The sequence below is a fragment of the Musa acuminata genome, chromosome BXJ3-4 (genome assembly GCF_036884655.1).
Source record: "Musa acuminata AAA Group cultivar baxijiao chromosome BXJ3-4, Cavendish_Baxijiao_AAA, whole genome shotgun sequence".
Lineage (NCBI taxonomy): Eukaryota > Viridiplantae > Streptophyta > Magnoliopsida > Zingiberales > Musaceae > Musa > Musa acuminata.
In genome coordinates this window covers 8,098,035-8,120,503 of record NC_088352.1, presented here as the reverse complement: position 1 = coordinate 8,120,503, position 22,469 = coordinate 8,098,035, and the positions used below count along the sequence as shown (strand labels likewise).

At 36.8% G+C, this 22,469-nt stretch overlaps 2 protein-coding genes across 2 annotated transcripts; one reads left to right on the top strand and one right to left on the bottom strand.

Annotated features, from left to right (window-relative positions):
• Nucleotides 1-483: 483 nt before the first annotated feature.
• On the bottom strand, nucleotides 484-10,930 carry LOC135635169 (mitotic checkpoint protein BUB3.2-like). The gene is made up of 9 exons (XM_065146057.1): nucleotides 10,661-10,930; nucleotides 10,399-10,529; nucleotides 6,931-7,013; nucleotides 4,108-4,374; nucleotides 1,969-2,044; nucleotides 1,298-1,378; nucleotides 1,139-1,217; nucleotides 958-1,058; nucleotides 484-870 (listed from the first exon to the last, which is right to left on the bottom strand). Exons 1-9 carry the CDS (start codon nucleotides 10,781-10,783, stop codon nucleotides 783-785), a joined length of 1,029 nt encoding a protein of 342 aa, XP_065002129.1. The 5' UTR covers nucleotides 10,784-10,930; the 3' UTR covers nucleotides 484-782.
• Nucleotides 10,931-11,535: 605 nt separating this feature from the next.
• Nucleotides 11,536-21,395, top strand: LOC103981147 (uncharacterized). Its single transcript, XM_009397765.3, has 9 exons — nucleotides 11,536-11,749; nucleotides 12,303-12,383; nucleotides 16,039-16,156; nucleotides 16,254-16,348; nucleotides 17,325-17,396; nucleotides 19,137-19,484; nucleotides 19,625-19,733; nucleotides 19,857-20,040; nucleotides 21,025-21,395. The coding sequence occupies exons 1-9, from the start codon at nucleotides 11,726-11,728 to the stop codon at nucleotides 21,110-21,112; spliced, it is 1,119 nt and encodes a 372-aa protein (XP_009396040.2). The 5' UTR covers nucleotides 11,536-11,725; the 3' UTR covers nucleotides 21,113-21,395.
• The last annotated feature ends 1,074 nt before the right edge of the window (nucleotides 21,396-22,469 follow it).

Genomic DNA, 22,469 nt, shown 5'->3' with positions numbered 1-22,469 from the left:
AGTGTGTACAATTATAATGGTCCAATTAATCGCACGAGAAAAAAGATTATTTATTTTATTGTGCAATGTTGTTATCTAAATTAAAATTGGATAACAGCATAATGGTACAATGTTGTTATCTAAATTAAAATTGGATAACAGCATAATACCTGTCACGAAAAATGATAAATATTTATTATTATTGTTGTTGTACATGGATATTACTGTAACCAATATAGTTACATCTAAGAAAATAATGTCAAACACATTAGGTTGAGACTCCCACCAATATATATCGCGGATTTATCCTCGAGAAGGAACTTTTTTTTCCATGAGTCAATATGATATTTCATTGACTAATTTTTCTCTATAACAATTTATTAAGGAGAACCAAGATCACATAAAAGTGTTGAATACAACTCTTCTTCCAAAAATGCCTCGAAAAAATAAAATCATTTAAGATCCAACCCCCACAACCCAGGTACAAAATCATTGGAGATCTACTTAACAACAACAGCAATGAAGACCATACTTCATTGACGGTGAAACATTGGATCAAAACCAGCAACATAATGACAATCATTATCCAGATAGCTACAACAAGAAGATCAAAGGAAAATGGTCTCTCGAACACTGCCTGAAGAAGAAAAGAAAAGAAAGAAATCACAAGTTTTGGTTTCGTTACAAGATTTTTAGTATTCATAGTAGCTTAGTAACCATTCAAAGGACAGCAGCTGACGCAGGCAGAACCATCATTCCAAATATCCATTCAAGGTGCAATTTCCTTGCTGCAAGAACTATAGTTATGGAGGTGGTGCAGGTAAAGCCTTGGGCTTTGGCTTGACTTCTACTTCATTTACATTCCGCACAAAGATGGTATCAGGCTCGTGACTGCAATTTTAATTTTTCCACAATGGCATTAAAACATCAAAAAGATCCCATACTGCCAAGGTAATAAAATAGATCTTATTAACTTACAGTGTGTCACCCTCCTCAAATGTGTAGCTAGATGCCACAGCAAGCTGACGGCCATCTCTGCTGAAGGATAATGCAGCAATGCTTGTCGGGTATTTTGAATACTACAGAACAATACAACATATGGCCCTTGTTAGTTTCTGAACACCAACATAAACATTCACCATTTAATAAAAGATTTTACCTGATAAAGTCTTTTCTTATTGTTGCCATCCCACACATTAACGTAACCATCACAACCTCCAGTAGCAAATGTCCCATAGCTGATGACCAATACAAATCATAAAATATAAATGACAGGATAATTGTACAACTGTCATTTAAATCAGTGTAGAGAGATTACATTGGATGGAACGCAATTGCATTGACAGGATAAACAGTGTCCCTCCCAGCCTCCGATTTACGGTGGCACTTGAACGCATACCTGAAGTAACATTGTCTAGTGAAACAGAGGACTTATCACAAATAAAAATGATAAAGCATCAACATTATTTCACAGGAGCAATATCCTAAAACTAGTCATCATGAACACCAAAAATGTATTAGTCCATGAGCTCATAGATTTTTTTATTGCAACATGAAATGTTACCATTAGAACCAGAAAACATAAATTGATCTACTGCAAAGATAAATAAAGGCTTCCAGTATTTAATATTTGTGGTAGTTGACTGCAGCAGTGTTAGATTCAAGGTTTGTGCAGCCCATATGAAAAAGAAATATGTTTAACATGATAGAGAATCTAGAGAAGCTTGAGGTGCAACAGCAGGAGGAAATTACTCATAAAGAAGAAAGCCACAAGCTTATAGAAAGGAAAGTAGGTGCATGCATACATTTCCATGAATACCCAGGTAATGGGTACCCAATCTGGAAGATTCATGCTACCAAGCACAAAATGAACAAAAATCTTAACTAAAATGGTAAATTTTTTTATTCCCTCTAAAGTCCTCTCATATAGTAAAAACATGTTGCAAACGGACAGAATAAGGGTTGTTTATGAACACAAGAATATCTTACTTCTTCGCTTGAGCAGCCTCTGATAGATCGAAAAACTCCATAGCTACTCGACCTTCGACAGAACTAAGAGCAAAACCTGCATCAAATAGCAAGAATTTTACATAATATTCCTCGATAATAACAAACCAAAGATGTAAAAACAGTACAATTTCTACCATAATTTCTGGTCAATTAGACAGATCATAGAAATATGGTATAACTAACCAAGAGATCCTTTAACCATAGTACGATTTCATTCTTAGATAATATGACAGTCTCCTTGCCACTTGAAAAGAAAGCATAAATATAATAAATTAATGAGGAAACAGTTACTTAACACTATGTTAATCCCAAATCCTAGGTCTAGTTTCTTCACAGCAAAATTGCGAACTTTTGAGAAAATTGCTGGAATAAGTTTTTCCTTTGTTATAAATAATAACATCATAATAATACATCCTTTTCCCATAAGTGTAAAATTTATTGAGTTTTCCTTTTAATAAGAACATGTGTGAATTAGATATTGGTGTTATTATCTTTTTAAATCACTTGATACTAGTTGTGATTCTCATGTGCAACACACTACTCAATGCCAGGAAATGACTCCAATATGGAAGCTTCTGAATATTCAGGATGCGGTACATTTGTGAAAACAAACAGTGGAAAATCCCTTACCAAAGAATCAATACAGATTTAATATACTCCCAAGTTGCAACCTGAATAATGTAAAAGATGAAAGGTAAAAGATAACATCCCAAGATTGTGCCTCATGTTTAAGGATGAACTCTTCCAAAATCACATTCAAAATGTGGAAGAAATGTTCTGAGTTTATATTATAAGTACAGGTCCATACTTCAGTAACACTAAAAAGCAACCAAAAAAGGAAAAGGAAAGAATCACTCAACCAATGACACTACTTGGCAGTAACTAATCTAGAATGTATGTTTTCATATTGATATAATAATAGCATGATGACAAAAGTTCATAATGATACTAATCAACAGAGAGATGATGATGAGACAATGGCCATTTTACAGTTATGACCAAAGGGACGAATTAGAAAGAAACATATACACTGAAATAATTGCAATATTATGCACAGTAATGCCAACAAACTTCTAAGAAGCAAGAACATTAAACAAGTTTTAAGTGCAGATAGAAAGCCAACAGGCTACTGCACATAGTCAGGTTACCAAAAATGGAAGCCCAAATTTTTTATATTGGATGCGAGAACAAATTTTAACTTCAGTGCAATATTAAATTCCCAGAAGGTTGTTGTTCATATTTATTTTGCAATTAGAAAAGACAATTTAACCAAGGTTTAGAATATCAGGCTGAAACCACACTACTCCCATCAATCTTTGAAACCACTTTAAATTGAAAATGCATTGGAGAAGAATCAATTTAATGATTTCAAGAAAGGTTGAGCAATGTGTTTCTAGAAATGTTAAGGTTCAGCAAATATCCCTCGTTCATATATCACATTGCTTAATCTGGGAAATGTTTAAAGTCTGCAAGGACCAGTTGTTCATATTTATTTTGCAATTAGACAAGACAATTTAACCAAGGTTTAGAATATCAGACTGAAACCAGTTTCAACACCATGTCAAACTGGATACCACCTGGTATCAATAAAAATGTCAAAAAGATGAATGCTGACTAGTATCAAGCTACATGGACAAATACCGATCCTTCACCATATCAGTAAATACCAGCCGATGCACACTAGTCCCATCAATCTTTGAAACCACCTTAAAATGGAAATGCATTGGAGAAGAATCAATTTAATGATTTCAAGAAATGTTCAGCAATGTGTTTCTAGAAATGTTAGAGGTTCAGCAAATATCCCTTGTTCATATATCACATTGCTTAATCCGGGAAATGTTTAAAGTCTGCAATGACCAGTGATCCACCAAATTGATCCACCTCCAAAATTTTGTTGGCAGAGAGACTAAATAACATTAAATATATGCCACAAAAGTAACTGAAGCCCCCTAGGTGCACATTCGTAAGATGCTTTAGACGCTATAAGCCCTGACAACAATGCCACAAAAATATAGCAGTTTCACATACGTATACATCAACTACTAATTAATAACAATGTAAGATACAAATTTATGAAGACAGCTGAAAAAATAAATTATTAGTACATAAAAGCTTCACCTGTGCCATTGGGATAGCAACGAACACATCTAGTTTGATATTTTAATGATGATTCCCTTCGTTGTTCTGGTTGAGACATATTGCGCAAATCATAGACATTCACATGCCTTCCTGCAGTAGCAACTACTAAACGATGACCAACTAAGGAAAGAGAATACACTCGTTCAGGTTGTGGATATGTCCCAACAAGTGCATGGTCTGGGCCGCTTGCACCTCTAGGATCCCAGCATTTCAGTGTCTTGTCCCAACTTCCAGTAATTACTTGGCCTTAGATGATACAAACAAATAAACAATCAAGATGCATCATAAATTTAAGGACATAATAACTAGGATTGAGGTATAGATGACACAAATTTCCATTCAAATGAAATTATACATAAGACATCATCACGTCTCCCATGAGAAGTCAGTACACAGGTTTGCTAAACCAACCAAGCTGACATGTCCAGAATTCAGTCTTTCCTACCTTTTAGTCTTGTGAAGGACCAGAGAATCAGATTTCTTTGAAAGCTGGTGATCTAACCCAACCAGACCTGACCATTTTGTGCTGTTGTGAGTCTTGTGACTTTAGTCAGGTTTAGTCACACTTGGATTGAGATGTAGATATCTCACATTGCCTTAAACTGACTGTACCTTAACTCAGCCTCCCCAAATTATAATCCTTGCATTTGTTTAGTATTATCTTATTAAACATTTTTGTAATGCCAACTCGTAGAAGAACAATGGTAAGCCACAATGTTCTATTTTTTTAGGATTAGCTACATGAATATTCCCCCAAATTTAAGCCACAATCAAACCAGTTGGTCAAATTACAAATAATCATATCTCTTCATAGTTTCTAATTAAGGTCTTTTCAATCTCCCTCCTCTTAATCAAGTTATCTCGTCTAGCAGAGTACATATGGGTCTCTTTTGGATATGTTCACCATCTTAAAAGATTTTCCCACATCTTATCTTCTACCAAAGTTACAACTAGCCCAAAGTTTTAAGCTGACTGTCAGCTACATAAAGCAACTCTCCTTTTCCCAGGGGCTTCAGACTGACAGTGAAAAAGACTCAACAATAAGAACCCACAATTTGCACTAAAATTGATATTAACCCATGCTCATTAACTTCAGCTTGTAATTTAAGATATTTTGAATTTTGATTATCACTAATATCAACTATTGTTTAGATATGTGCTTTTGCTATATTTCTGATGCCATTGTGATTAGATCTTATTATAATCAATGAACATGCCTCTCATTTAGGAAAAAGATGTGATCAGAGACAAACTAAGAAGCAACTGAAAGGCAAAAAAAACAAAAGAAGACAAAGCTAAATCTTAGAGTAATTATTCTTGTTTTCTTTTATATCCCTTTTATCTGTTAGATTGACTTTTGACATTTTCCACCAAAATGCAATATAACACAATTCTAAAATTTAATTTCCCTCCAGCTATTTCATATTATTTATTAAAGATAATGCATAATGGATGTGCAACTCTAATGAAGTTTGAGTAAATCAGTAAACATCAATAAGTACCATGATGACCTTTGCGCAAGAGCATACAATTATAACTGAAACTTGTTTAATCAGCATCTACCCTCTAAATTTGCATCATAAAAAATATGAAAAAGAATTGTAGCCATTTCTGAAAAATAGTAGTTAATGCATCCAAATGACATAACCAATTCATGCAATGGTTAATATCTCATCCTAAATTAAGTTCATGGAAGAACCAGTTATACTTGAGCAAATTTTATCACAAAACTAATCATCCATTTATATTCATATATATTTTCCAGCAACCAATTAGTAAAGTAATAGTATCCAATTTTACCTTCTTTAACTCTTCTGCTGAGTACTAGGTAAGAGGAAATACAAATTCAAAACAATGTACTAGATGATCAATTAGACAATGCAGCCTGGCCACTATGAAAAGTATTCAATGATTTCTAAATTTAAAGAGAAGCAAATACTAACCAATCCAAGAGTACGACACAAAATAAGTGATTAATGATTATGTTCCTTGGAAAATAATGTGCCAAAGTATCCTTCAGGGCAAATCATGTAAATGATTGTGCATCTTTTCCTTTTTTTTTCTCTCTCTTTAAATCAAAGGATGAGCATAGTCAATCTAAATCATCCCGTTAGAAGAATGTATGAGTACAAAATATCATCAATATCATCTATTAATATGGCGCTTCAATTCTTTAAAGCTACTAAAAAGAACAACTTTTTTAGAACCATCAAGTAGGATGTAGTCATAGGCATCCAAAACATTCCACCACTCGAATTAAGTGCGCTAGAATTTTGAATATGACAGATAACATGATATGTATTAACATCCTCGTTACCAACCTAACCTTGGAAAATAATGTGCCAAAGTATCCTTCAGGGAAAATCATGTAAATGATTGTGCATCTTTTCCTTTTTTTTCTCTCTCTTTAAATCAAAGGATGAGCATAGTCAATCTGAATCATCCCATTAGAAGAATGTATGAGTACAAAATATCATCAATATCATCTATTAATATGGCGCTTCAATTCTTTAAAGCTACTAAAAAGAACAACTTTTTTAGAACCACATAATAGGATCTAGTCATAGGCATCCAAAACATTCCACCACTCGAATTAAGTGCGCTAGAATTTTGAATATGACAGATAACATGATATGTCTTAACATCCTCGTTACCAACCTAACCTATCAGTCATCTTTTCATGTGTGGAACCTCGATAGGAACATAATAACATGAAATAGTGATGATCTGCCTTTTCAGTCTTCAAAGTCCCAAATCAAGAATGAAATAGCTAATTGCTAGAAGTTAGAGCATTGATTGTACCTGTTGCATAAGAGTATTCAACACAACGGACAGGAGCATCATGGCGTCCTAAAATATCCTCCTTGCCAGAACCAAAGACAAACCTGAAACAAGTTAATAAAACACAATTAACCCAGTTAAAGTAGCATCTGTCTGTCACTAAATGTGCAAGATAATCACTATTGACTACATAAAAGATTAGGCATTCCCAAACTCCTCAAAGTTTCTCAGCAAGTCCATCATAAAGAAAGAATATACAAATGTACAACAACTGCATCTTCTAAAACTATAATGTTTGAATATTTTTAATGACATAACAGATTAGGCAAAGTTGAACCAGTCCAGGATTAATCATTCGACCAAAGAAATTATTCACAACCAAACAGAGAAAAAAAAGACCTTTCAAGCATATCAAAGTTGGAGAAGCATTCCAAACAACATTTTGGAAAATGCTTCAGCTCTAACCACCTTATCTCTAGTAGCATGTTTTAATACTATGGAAGAAAATGTAAGCGGCATCGTCAACTATCATTCTTGATCTTAAACCAAGAAGAATAAGAATTGAAAGAAAACATAATGCATAAAGATTTTTGGTAAACCGACAGTACTCTTCCCATTAGCCTTTATATATATAAACTTAAAAAGAAGATTTTCAACTGTCATAGAGAAAGCTCTTCCAAGTTCGAACCGTCTCTTTTTCTTCACTAAAATGCATCAGGTTGTTAGTTTTGGTTTTAAAAGACTGCTAATGCAATTTACCAAACAGAACTACTCAAAATCAATAGAAAAATATTTAAAAAGTTATACACCAAATAGCATCAAGTTAATTGGTCCATTACCAATTATTGGCCATATCAGAAAATGCCGATTATTATGTATCAATATTAAACCATGAGTGCAACTATCACCATGACTGCCAACCCCATTATGCCTACCTGCATCATGTCACCATCATCACCATCACTCAACCATTCTTATCAGCATCACCATCATCATTGCCCCACCAACGCCAATACCACTGTACGATCACCATTGTCATAACAGGTGACATCATTGTCACCATTACAACCGCTACCACTACCATAATACCGCCACAATTGCCATCACAGCATCCCTTTGTTTACAACAGTTCAACGTTGAGAAGAAAACCCAAGACACAGTTTTCTAGCTTGAATAGGCAAATACTTATTCTCACTCAAAAAATTAATACAAAAATAATTGTTTTAAGAAAGTAAATGTCTCCCAACACTAAAATCAGAAAATCTGTTGAGTGTCGAACATACCCTATAAAAATAAATTCATCAAAATGATGCACATGATAGATGGATGAAGGATATAAGGTTTTGTTATAGGACCAGTAACAAACTTGACAATACAACACCAATTAAGCAAAAATCTTAATGAAAGAAAAAATATGGTTCATACTCACATGTTTGCACACTTCAATAATAAAATGACACAATGCATCATCTTCTGCTATGTTTAGATGAAAAAAGAAGACTAAAACCATATAGCTAATCAGTGATTTAAAAAGCGCTAGGCGCTAAGGTCCAAAAACGCCCAAGGCGCTAGGCACTCGCCCGAGCGAAGCGAGATGCTAAGATATAAAAATATATAATATAATTAATAAATAAAATTATTTAAATAAAATTATGCTATTAAATTAAGAAAATTGGGTAAAAAATCACAATAAATAAATAAATAAATCATAATAGTATACTTTTTAAAAAAATAAAAATATATACTATTAAATAAATAAAAATTAATAGTATTAAAATCAAAATAATATATTATTAATCTAATAAATAAAAATACTATTATTAATATATAGTTAGCAGTATACTGTTAATATACTGTTAACAATATAATGAGAAGAGTGTGAGAAGACCGAGGCTGCTGAGGCAACGACAACGGTACTAGGCAACAATCGTAGCTGGAGCAGGAGCGGGAGCGGCGACAGCAGGAGTGGGAGCTACGAGCGACAGAGGGAGCGACAAGCGATAGCGGCGACAGCAGCGGCGAGCGACGACAGCAACGATTGTGGTAGCGGCGAGCAACGATTGTGGCAGCAGCGAGTAGCAACAGTAGCGGCGAGCAGCGACAGTGGCAGTGGTAGCAGAGAGCAACGATAGTGGCGAAGAAATCTCGGCGAAAAAATCACGTGTTAGGGTTGGGGAAGTCGAGGAAATCACGAGAGGGTGCATGATATCGGTGATTTAGTTGGTTCAATTGAACTAACTAAAGCATCGGAGACCAACCAGACCTAAAAATCTAGTTCGGTTGCCTGGTTTAACCCAGGCGCTCGCCCGAAACGCCCGGCGGCTGGGCTCGGGAGAGTGCCCAGGCGGCGCCTCTTTGAAGCGAGGCGCCTGGACATGAAGCGAGGCACTCGGGCCTCGCCTCGCCTCGCCCGAGCGCCTATTGAAATCACTGTAGCTAATAGAGTAATATAAAGTAAGACATTCAGATAGCAACTCAGCTCAGATTAGCCTCTCCGCACAAAGGTAGGTTTCCAACATATGAAGTCACCAAAGCACTTTGAAATATTCTATGCATGACATATAAAGGACCATGAGGATCCTCAAATAAGCAATTTCAACTAATAAGACAAGCTGAGAACTAAAATGAAGACAGTCGTTAATATTAGGTCGCATTTACAACAAATGCATAGGATTGCAAATTGCTAATGTTAACCAAAAAAACATTAATTTTTTTTCTAAGAGGAAAATTCAGCAAACATGATTTTGAAGTGACAATAATTCCTAGGCCAACTATCTATAATTTAGCAATGTAAAGTGTGTACTTCCCATATGAGATTTCGAAACTAATAGATAGTATGTCTCCTTGCAGAACTCCAGAATAGCATGTTTTTATCAGGAATTGGGGAATCATACGATTAATAAATTTTGTTATGAAATGCTCAGAGACAAGTAGAATAAAAAGTGGTCAAGTGCATGAGACTCCCACCAACATGAGTTTATGGGGGGGCCAAAGAATGCAACCTCATTCCTACAAACAAAAAGGTTGTTCTCCGTGGATCTAATTCTGGCCACCAAAGTTGTGAAGGAGCAGCATTATCATGGTGCCAAGGCTCAAAATGAAAATAGAAAAGCCCCTTTAGAAAAAGAACTTGATTAGCCTTGTATCCAATCATATAACTCGATCTACTTCAAAGTAACCATGATGCTCGAGCATAGAACCACATTTTGACTGCCATATAGACAAAGAGCACTTGGCAGTAATCCAGCACCCTAACGCTCCAGATTAGGGAACCACCAGCATCTGAAACCCTAAAACCACCAGTGCCGACCTTATTAATATTCCACCGGGCTACTAGAAAAACGCCATAACGAAACATAAAACGAGTGCTTGGTCATTCTTGAAATTGTCTATAAACAGAAAGAGCAACATACACAAGCATCAGAGTAGCTGACTACCACAAAAGCAGCAAGAGAAACATAATGCACCCGGAGAACATTCCTTGCACACCTTCTGACCATATGGTCGGCACAGGCACTAAAGCCCGATGAATCGTCATGGAAGCAGCAATCGAGGATGGGGCCAACATGCGCGAACTCCCCCTTGAGAGCGTCCGCCCCGGCATCGTAAAGACGAAGACTCTGAGCACAAGGGTATCAGTAAGCCCTACTGCGGGTGACCAAAGAGATAAAAGACCAAACCCTAGAGAGATGAAGTCAGGATTTCGTCGGGGCGGAAGAATGGGGATTGCAGGAAAGGTTTAGGGACATACCCTGTCCCACGACGAGACGAGGAGGAGGTCGCTGTGGTTGGAGAAGCGGAGGTTGGAGATGCCATCGGAGGGTGGGTCGGAGAGCTCCCTCCCGCCGGTGGCCGGAAGAGTGGCGGCGCTCATAGCGGCCGGAAATCGGAGAGAGGGTCAGGGGTTTGACGAGCGGCGGAAGCAAACCGCGATCTGATGGCGAAAGGAGAAAAGGGGCGAATGAAAATGGACGGAGCGATTAGCAATCAGAGTTTGCGGGCAGCGAATTCAAAACCAGCGCGGTCGGTGTCATTTCAATAGCGGCTGAGGGTTTTTTTGTCTTATTATCCGGATTTATAAATGTACTTGTTGTTATTATCCGGATTTATAAATGTACATAATGAATTCATAGTAGAATTCATGATTAATCCATTTGAATCCTCTCCGTTCTTCATGTAGACTTTGACATGATTTCGGATCCCATGATTTCAGTTTTGGAATTGAGTTCCTAAATTTTTTAGAATTGGCACCAAATCATTTAGGATCGGAATCGATTGCTAAAATCATAATACCTTAGCATTATGATTTTTTTAATTATTTTTAATTTTAAAAATAAAAAAAATCATTTATTCTAACTATAACGGATGGTTTCGATTCTCAAAATTAATAAATATAATTAAATCGTTTTATCTATTTAATTTGGAACCAAAGAACCGTCGAGTCAATTCGATTTCGATACGATTCCGATTCGAATCGAACCGGTCAAGACTATCATCACGGAGCAATAACGAAGGCACTAGACATCACGGCCCTACGATCTGAAATGAACGGCGTCGATGACTGCTAATATTGCTTCACGTATCACGTCCTTTGAGATCAAAACACACCGCCTCTTTGTTTGTTACCGCTCCATCGTAACTCGGACGCGGACGCACCCGTCTCGTTTCGCATCCGCTCGGGGGTCTCTTAAACTGTCCTTCTCCCCGATCTGTTCGCCTCGCGCGACCCTTTTGATCCAATCTAAAATCCAAGGCCTCCTCTGATCCATTGAGCTCCCCGTTCACGCCGCTCCTCGCGGGATCTTCGATCGATGCGATGGTTGTCTGCAAGTGCCGCAAGGTACCCGGATTCAATTTCGTTTATTTTCTTGTTGCCCTCGCTGAGCGCCACGGTATTGTACTATGCGTTTCATATCGTCATTTTTCGGTTCCTCGATTCGTTTCGAGTCGAATTTTGGAACTCGGAAGCCAGTTGCTTTGAGAATTTAATTAGTCTTTCGGAATTTCGAGATATAACAGCGGCTTTCTGGTCGAATTCGTACGTACTAGCATTGGATCTATTAGGCATTTATTCGATTCCACTAGGTTTTCATTATCATCGGAAAATTTCGTCATCATCGATTTGGCGGGGCGTAAACTTTAGCTTAAATTCAGGTAGTTTTATATTGAGTAAGAGAAGAGGTTGTGCAAAATCAGGATTTCGACGGATTTGCTTCTCTTGATTCTTGAGTTTCTTTCAGTAGGTGAAGTCCCATTTGTTTTCGAAGGTTAAAAAACGTTTTCACGCTCAATAATCGAAGCAGGATTAATTTGTTTTACTTTATATTCTTAGAAGCGGTTTTGATTCTCGGTCGTGTGGTTTTCTTGAAACTAATGGAGCATTAAATTTACAGGCAACCAGGCTTTATTGTTTCGTCCACAAGCTTCCTGTTTGCGGTCAATGCATTTGTTTCCCAGAACATCAAATCTGCGTGGTAATCATCTAAATCTGTTGTACTACGAGTAGAGACTTATTTTCTCCTGCCTGGACATTTGAAGTACAAACGATATGGTGCTACCTTACTGACTGCTGTTAGGATCGAGAGCACTAAGAGGGGGGGGGTGAATTAGTGCAGCGGAAATCTTACAATAATTAAAAACCAAAAGCTGCGTTCGTTCAAAAACTATTATGATGCAAAAGCAAATTCTCAGTTTGTATCTAAGTGCAGTTTGCGTCTAAGCGCAGATTGCGTTTAAGCGTAGTTTTGCGTCTAAGCGCAGTTTTGCGTCTAAGCGCAGTTTTGCGTCTAAACTCAGATTTACGTCTAAATGCAGATTTACGTCTAAACGCAGATTTACGTCTAAACGCAGATTTACGTCTAAACGCAGTTTTACGTCTAAACGCAGTTTTACGTCTAAACGCAGTTTTACGTCTAAACGTAGATTTACGTCTAAACGCAGTTTTACGTCTAGACGCAGATTTACGTCTAAACTCAGATTTACGTCTAAACGCAGTTTTACGTCTAAACACAGATTTACGTCTAAACGCAGATTTACGTCTAAACGCAGTTTTACGTCTAAACGCAGATTTACGTCTAAACGCAGTTTTACGTCTAGACGCAGATTTACGTCTAAACTTTGAAACTCGTTTGTATACTCGCAGAGGCCAGATTGCAGTTATTAATAGGATTAAAATGTAAGCGTAAACTGCAAAGAAGCTCGTTCGTAAAAGCACGGAAAACAGTTCTGCAGAATCAAACGTAAACGTAAACTGTAATGTATGAAAATACGAATTTACGTCTGAATGCAGATTTGGAAGAACAGCACTTAGAACTTGTTCGTGAAAGCGCAGAGAGCAGTAGCAATGGAGGAGGTTTGCAGTAATGATAAAGTGCTCGAAAATAAACGCAAACCAGAGATTTAGAGTGGTTCGGTCAGCCTTGACCTACTCCACTTTTGGCTCCCTCCACCGACGAGGTTGCCGACGTCAACTAGGTGCCTTCCTTCAATGGGCGAAGGCTAACTGCCCTTTTACAGTTTCTCTCCTTTTGACAGGCTCAGGAGACAACCTTTACAGACCTTTCTCTCCTCACTTTACAACTGAAAACTTGAAGAACAGAAGGAGGAGACTTAAAGGATTTACAACACTTTTGAGCTCTTAGAATCACAGAAAAGATCAAGATTTCGGTGTAGGTCTGTTATCTTTTCAGTGCTGAATGGGTGGGGTATTTATAGGCCTCAACCCAATTCAAAATTCGAGCTCAAAACGATCAAATCGATCAAATCCCAGAATTCTGGGATCAGGCGGTTGCACCTCTCGACTGGAGAGGTGGCACCGCCTGGCAGAGCTCGAAGACTGAGCTCTGCCGATTGCTTCTCTCTGCCAGAGCTCGAAGACTGAGCTCGATGGTTGCATCACCTGGCAGAGCTCGAAGACTGAGCTTGGTGATTGCATCACCTGGCAGAGCTCGAAACTGAGCTCGGTGGTTGCATCACCTGGCAGAGCTCCAAGCTGAGCTCAGGCTGATCCACCTCTCTGCCAGAGCTCGAAGACTGAGCTTGGTGAATGCATCACCTGGCAGAGCTCGAGACTGAGCTCAGGCTGATGCACCTCTCTGCCAGAGCTCGAAGACTGAGCTCGGTGGTTGCATCGCCTGGCAGAGCTCGGAACTTGAGCTCTGGCGGTGCAACCTCTTGGCTGGGGCGGTTGCACCTCCCAGCCTTGCAGCCCTGGCGGTTGCACCTCCTGGCTGGGGCGGTTGCACCTCCCAACCCCACAGCCCAGGCGGTTGCACCTCCTGGCTGGGGCGGTTGCACCTCCTGGTGCAATCAGGGTCCGAATGGTTCACTCCATTCGGCCCACTTTGAATCTTTTCAGGGGCCCAATTGCCCCAAGATTAAGCTAATGGGATCACCTCCCATTTTCATGCTTAATCATCATGCTAACTACGATTAACTCTAAGACAACTTCTGCAGCTTGCTCCGATGCGTCAATCGCTTCTTCCGGCGAGTTTCCTGCCAACTTCCGTCGATCAACCGATAACCCTCGGTGATCCTTCTGCGGACATCCGGCATACTCCTGGACTTTGCGACGATCCACTTGGCGAGTTCCGACGAGCTTCGCTTGGCAAGCTTCTGGACTTCTCGGATCTGTTCTCTCTGAACCTCCGACGACCGTCCGAACTTCCGTCGAACTCTCGAACTCCCAACGTGATCATGATCTTGACTCCGGCGCAACTCCTGCTGCTTGTCTTACTCTCATCGTAGTTAATCCTGCACACTTATCTCAACACATAGATTAGATAACAAATGACAATTGACTTCATCATCAAAATCCGAGATTCAACAACTGCAACTAGGGGTGTAAACAAGAATGTCATTAGTCGCATCTGGACATTTTAATAAGATTATTAGTGTAGTATTAACTGTTAACCTTGATATCTATCTTGCATTTGATAGCTTGGTTAGCATAAGTCATGTTCCACAAGGACTTTTGATGGCAGCATTACATACTAAATTCTTCACACATGTAATATTTTTAGAGATGTTGCATTGAGGATTTAACAATTTAGCACTGGAGCACAGATTATTCTTCCGGGCAAATATCCTTGGTGGTTACACTACATAAAAAACTACGGTATGTATGGTGAAAAAGGAAGTGGAGAGCAATAAGCAAAACAAGCATGACAACAATAGCAATAAAAACGTAAACTAATAAAATAAATATAATACTTTCATTCCAAAAGTGTTAGAAAAAGGGAAAAAAAGATCTAGCAACAATACCATGAAATACTAACAATACCACATTTGTACATTGGAACAACAACTATATTGATTAGTAATAATATATAAATGATTTTTTGTATTCTGAACAGTACACTAAGGCTTACTGTGCCATTTCTCAACTGTACTTGATCCAATAAGGTTCCAATATGGGTACCAGTGCTGATATTTAAACCCATGGCTGCAATCACCTTCTTCGCAAAATTTATGCTTATCAAGTGCTCGATGTGAAGACCGAAACAACTGTTCGCATCAAATATGCCCATGGCATTACTGTTCATAAATGTTTTTCTGTGTCTAAAAGACTTCATGCAAGGTTCCAAATATTGGATCTTGTTTGAACTTGTTCTGGAAATTCTTCATAAATTAGAGCATATAATTGCTATAAACAATTGGGGATCGGGAGCAACTGGGAATTTCAGTTTGTTCTAAACTTGAAGCCTTTGGACTTGCAACAAATTTCTCAATTGGACCTTTTGCTTCTTTTGGTAGCTAGTCACTACTTAGAGGAACCAGTCCTTTTGATTTTTCACTTTCGTCGACAAAGTATGCTCCAAAGGAAAGCTATATATCTGAATACCTATATTTGTTGAATTTTAGTCATTGATATTTTGATATGAAATATTTTTATTATCCAATAGCTATTGGATGAAAATGATGTTGCACTCACATTATTCATTTACCAATGTGTTTTTTTCTTGAGCCTCTAATCTCATAAAATTTCATACTAACTGTAGATTCTTTATTTTTTTGTTCTTTAATTTTTTTTATAAAATGCTATCTCACCAATTTTATTGTTCTATTACTTACACATTTTACTGTTTCCTACCAATTTTATAAAATCACTGATTCTTTCTTAATCTTTAGGTAAAAAAATATTCTGATTGGGTAGTTGATGGGGAGTATAACTGGCCCCCAATATGCTCTTTGTGCAACGCTGCATTGGAAGCTGGAACCGATCAAACTACTCGATTGGGTTGCTTGCGTATGTTGCTTCTCACTTTTACATGTATACTTTTTCTAAAAAGAAAAAGTTACCTCAATTCACAATATATTAACTTCTCTGTGTTTGTCTCGTTCAGATCTTATGCACACACATTGCTTGGTCTCACATATTAAAAGTTTCTCACCTCAAACTCCACCTGCAGGATATGTGTGTCCTGCATGTTCTTCCCCTGTAAGTTATTCTAGCAAAATTTTGAATTGTTACATTTTGTTGGTTGCAGAACAGACTTCAGTTTGCAAGTGATGGATTAAGAGACTGTTTTGTTTTTCTTAAATGACAAGAGTTAAATAATTATATATTTTTGATCTGTTCATCTATGCAATTGTCCTAGCAATGTCTTAATCAATTACATGGTTTTTGCAATTTCAGATTAAATTTTAATAGTCTTGACATGAAAAGAAAGAAAAAGGTATAAAAATTTTTGTAAAAGATTAAAATAATTAAAATTATCTAGAGGAAAATTTGTAGAATAATTTGGAGAGGAAATGCTACTTTAGAAAGGAATTTGTTGGTCTGAATTTAGGTTGAAAACACAGGAAACTCTTGAGTTGCTTGACAGTGGGTTGTGTGAACATCTTTAGTAGTCTATTGAGGAAATTGTATAAGTCACACATCTGAAGGTTTGAACAAACTCAAGGCATTAGTCAAATCGTTAAAAAAAATCGTTCACTTCTCTTATCACTTAATTAGTTTCACAGTCAACCAGTTCCATTTGCCAGGAGTTTTTCTGGTCAACCTTAAACTGGGAATCAAGCAGGTTAATTCAGGTTCAGATAGGTAGTAAGGGTAGATAACAACTGACCAGTACATGATTCAGTCTGCTTGTGGGTCAAGGAACTGGACTGACCTTTTTAATGGATTGGGTCAAACTGAAATGGTTGGATCGACAGGTTCAAGAATTTATTTCTTTATTTTTCTTTTTGTAAAAGATTGAGTGTCTTATGATCTTCTAGTGGCCTGTATGCTTATAAGTTTAGGAAGACTTTGCTTATTCATTTGATAAACATAAGGAAAGGACAAGGATAGAATTGGTTCCTTTCAGCTTTAGTCATAGAACTAGATATTACTCTGCTTTCTATGTTATGATATAAAATTCTGTCCTGGAAAGCAGTGATGAATTTCCCAATGAATTAGCACATTTTTGCAGATATGGCCTCCTATAAGCATCAAAGATACGAGTTCTCTTCTCCACTCAAAACTCAAGGAAGCAATAATACAGGTAACTCTCATATTTTTCCTAAATCATGATTAGCATATTCTTCGTTTTGTACCATGAATGTCTAAATCCCAAGTTTCTAACTTCAAAAAGTGAACTTTCACATGTCTATGTAGGTGGCTTTATCAAGTTTTCACCATTCATTTTGTTTTTAATTATAATAGAAACTTTTTATTAAATAGTGAACAATCAAGCAGGTGAGGAATTTGTTTGTTTCTATTTGGGACATCAAACTACATTATTGATCTTAATTATGTTGATCATATTTATACATGGCTAAGTCAATGGACTAGCAGATACCAATCTCTTCAATCGCTATAAGCCTTTTTGGATTTTGCAGAACAATTGTTAGCTGGATAATCTCAGCTTTGGATACTTATAATCTTGAATTATCCTATTCAAAATTTCATATTCTGTATTCAAGTTTGTTTTGTCTTACAAAGTATGTTGCCATTTAACTGCTATGCTAGATCAAGCCCCTATATATCACGATATTGTTTTCTGCTATATGTAAACAATGCTATTGTTTTTAGTGTCACTTCTGGCATCTGCCCTTTTTTTTTAACCCAGAAATCAGCACAAGACCTTTCTGTTCTATTTCATTCAAGAGCAGTGTTTATATATGTTATAATCTTCTTTGTTCTTGCTTGTTTCTAGAGATTTTTTGTCATCTTTCTTGCTTGTTTCTAACTCTTTTACGTCAGCTTATGACACTTTATCTTGCATACAAGTTTTGTTATTCTTATCCTTCTTTTAAATTGCAAAAGGCACAATCAGTGTAAAAATTTCCAATTGTTCAGTTCCTTTCTGATTAAGCTAGGGTCACACTACCTTAAAGGTTATTGGCCTACAAATATAGGAAGAAGCTGTGCCTGTCATGATGCCACTAAAGCATCTGCTTGAACTTATTTAAATCTACCAAATGTATAGGCTAAACAAGAAGCTTCCAATTAATTAGACACATAAGCTATGCCTTCAGGTTCAGTAGGCTAGACAGTCAGGATGGCATAATACGTGAAAGCATCTGTATGGTGAAGTTCAAATGTTCGTGACTACCATATATGCAGCTTAGTAGAGAAGAGAAGATTCAGTATAATAAGAAATATGACTTAAATCTATGAAATGTTAGAAGGATGGTCCAAGAGAACACAGAGATAGGAGCATGAAGTACCATAAAAAGAAGAGGAAGTTGATAGAAGAATGACAAACCAAAATTAAATTCCTCTTTATTTGGTATATTTTTGTTACATCTGTCTCTTTTCGTTAGCTGATTACATTGTTTTCTTCTATAGGACACTGACTGATAAAGAAGCCAACTGAGTCTTTAGTTAATCATCTCCTGAAATAAGACCATCTTATCATCTCTATATTTTAAACTTATTGTAACTAACCCTAAACTTATATACAGAAAGTGCCCATGAAATTGTTTTTATCATGTGCAGAAAATTTGTTTAAAAAAATTATCTTGGGTTAATCTCTATGATTAAGTTGTACTCTTTTAGCTTATATGGGATGCATCACTGACCAAGAGATGATGATGGACAATTACTGAACCTTCATTCATTGAACACCATATCTTCCTCTTTATGCTTTCGCATTAATCAAAAATTATTTTTTGAGTTAAAATTGCATTGTTGCCGGACCTCTTTTAGATGCTTTTATATTTCCTCCAAACATCCTCCAGTTATAATATCATTGTCTTCATGCTCTTGAATTTATTTTGCATTCTGTCTTGTATTGCAGAGTGGACTCGAGAAAAATGTATTTGGAAATCACCTAGTTTCACTTCCTGCAGTAGAGAATCGTGTGCCTCCTCCCGCATTTGCTTCTGACCCACTTGTGCATGTATCTGCCGTTGAAGACACAGAAAAAGGTGGAGCAACTTCGGTTGATCCTGTTGAAGATTCAAGACCAACATTATCTTTGCCAGTGACAGATGATAAGTACTCAGATGAAGTATATAACTCTACTATTGGAGTGGGTTCCTCTAAGCCTATAGAACCAGAGATTGTTGAAGTTGATGGCCCTGATGCTTTAGGAAACCAATTCATGCAAAATCAAGATCACCATCTTGTGAAAAGCACGAGTCTAGTAAGCCTAAGTGATATTTGAGAAATAATAAGCTCTATGTCCAAGTGCTGTGACTTATTTTGTATTTGAAGTTATTCTATGACTTATTCCATAAGTGCTGTGATGATCATGATATTTGATGTGTTGTGTCTGACATACAGCCTGGTGCTACTACAAGAAAGCCTACTTACCATGTCGACAGGCAAAGTTCAGAAACATCATACTATGTTGATGATGAAGATGGAACAAACAAAAAGTACACACGGCGGGGTAAGCTATATGTCAGATCCTTTCATTTAGATTTCACTGTTATAAATTGTAAGTGCTAAGAAACTCTACGCATTTTGGTTGCTAAGAAACTCATGATATAGGTTTTTTTGATATTAATTGCAGGTCCAGTTGGTCACAAGTTTCTAAGAATGTTACTACCTTTCTGGTCAAACGCACTGCCTACTCTGCCAGTGACTGCACCACCACGCAAAGAATCTAATGCAAATAGCATTCCAGAAGGAAGAATACGACATCAAAGATCTTCAAGAATGGACCCGAGGAAAATTTTACTTATCATGGCAATCATGTATTTTCTCTGACTTCTCTTACCATATATTTGAAGTTCAATTTTGGTTTTTGGGGCTTTTACACATCTACCTTTCAAAGTTTCAAAATCGTATAATCCAAAATTTAATGTAGCATATATATCCCTTTAAATATTTATGTATGTGTGTGTGTGTGTGTATATATATATATATATATATATATATACTCCAAATATTTAGACATTGCATATATATCTCCTGAAATGTTTAATCATTCATTTATGCCATATCAACCACTAATAACAATGGTCACCAATAAGCTTATGAAATATTAAAATTTAATTTCCTAAAATTCCCTTAAATGATTTTGTCAAAAACTTAAAGTTAAAGGGGTAAATAAATACAAAAATTAATAATTTATAGGAATATGGGTAATATTTTTGAATTTTTTTAGTGTCATTGGACATTTCAAGAATAGCATTATGCTAATGATAAACTGATCGAAATTAACTACAATGATATCTATATAAGTTTTTGAATTCTGTAGGAATATATATGCTAACCTTAATTTTTAGGGGAGCAAATACTAAAATCATTTAACTTTGGAGGGATATATGTGAAATTTTCCCCATTTTATTGAACAAAACTTGGAAAGTGTTTTAAATTGAAAAACTACTGCTTCAACAGGAGTCTATGAGTGAGAATTTGAATTTGAATTTGACCTGCATAATTTGTTCTCTGATTTACCTGTAGTACTGCTTCAACAGGTGTCTATGGAAAGACAGAAACTTTGTTGACATAGAAGTTGAGGACAATTAAATATGTGTCTCTTCTAGTTCTTCTAATATGATTTGTTCTCTATTCAACTCATGAACAACTAAAAAAAAAACTCATGAACAACTGACATTATATGTTTGATAGAGAGCAAAACTTGCAACTTACTGGCTCTCTCATAGATATGTACAGGATGTTTGTAGTGCTTAACTTCAAGACTGAGATTTATATGATATCTGTTTTGTGAGCAGGGCATGTATGGCAACAATGGGAATACTGTACTACAGATTGGCACAGCGCAGTCTTGGTGAAAGCATACCAGAAGATGAGGCCCAGTAGGTATTGTCTTAGTTTCCCAAACGCTGGTCTATGTGGTGGTCATATGTAGAATACCAACTTGTCTTTGATACTGCCCATTCCCTTTCTATGAATTTTGCGAGGCATAGCAAACATTCAAATGCTGCAGAGTGTGGTTTTAGGCTTTTAGTATTGACTACGGGTGATGTTTCAAAAACCAATTTTCTTTTGAATCATTTTTTATGAAGTCATCTTTGCAATTTATAATCTTTGTGAATCATGTAATTTGTTTTCCTTTTTCTATTGAAGTGTAAGCTCTTCTATCTGGAGATGGTTTTCTGGATGCTCTCCTTTTGGATTTCGTTGAATTGTTTTGTCTTGATTGCTATGATATTGTGCGAAATGAACTTATAATATTGTTGTTGGTTCCATCCTCAGCGCTGTTTGTCTATGCATTTACAATGATATAAATTTACCTGGGTCAGCCAAATTTAACGTAATGTGAATGGATTAGATGCAGGTACAACTTTTTGAACAATAGGAAAGTCGTAATATCCTAACTGGAGATTGGTTACATCTTTTCTCGCCTTTGATCTTTCTGTCGAAAAATATCTTGAATAAATAAAAAAAAACAACTAATATCGTTGATCATTTCTAGTAAAATTTATTAGGTTTTTCTTTATTTCTTTTTGCACCACTGATCTTAGAATATAGTGTTGCAAAAAGAATAAGCTTTAATTCATGAGTAGAATTGTCTTTTCAATAACAAATAATAATTCGGGGGCACTGTAATGCTCTTTCAATTGTTGTGCTGTTGGCCTTACTGATGGCCGACAACATGCGCTCTCCTAGTTTCTCCTCTCGTTCCTTGAGACAAAGCTCCCAAGCCTTCGATGACAACCTCGCCTTCCTCTAATCTTTGCCCCCTCGGGGCTCTTCTGCATCGGTCTCACTATTTCTAATGATCTGGGCTAACCTTTTCAGGGGTTCCTAGAGTAGCAACAAGAGGAGTGGAGTCATTGTGAGGAGGCCCTGCCTCGTATCTAGGAGAGTAGCTCCAAACCTTATTAAGTGACTAGTGCTAGGGAGGATTGGAGACATTGCTATCTATGGTAAGTTCCTAGAGCATACCCTTCCTCCGGAGCTTCTTCAATCTATTATTCCAAAGATATGGAAACTCTATAAGGAGTGTAGATTGCGGACATGGCACCGATGTTATTTTGCTTTCGTTTTACCATAAAAAAAGGAGATGATCAATGTAGTAGCCAACGACTCATGATTTGTTGATGACCCCTGTTGCTCTTACTCTCCTCCCATACAAGGATAATTTTTAGCCGCTATGCAAGAAGACCGTGGTTGCTCCAATGTGAATATGATTCTTCGATTTTTCACTAGAGCT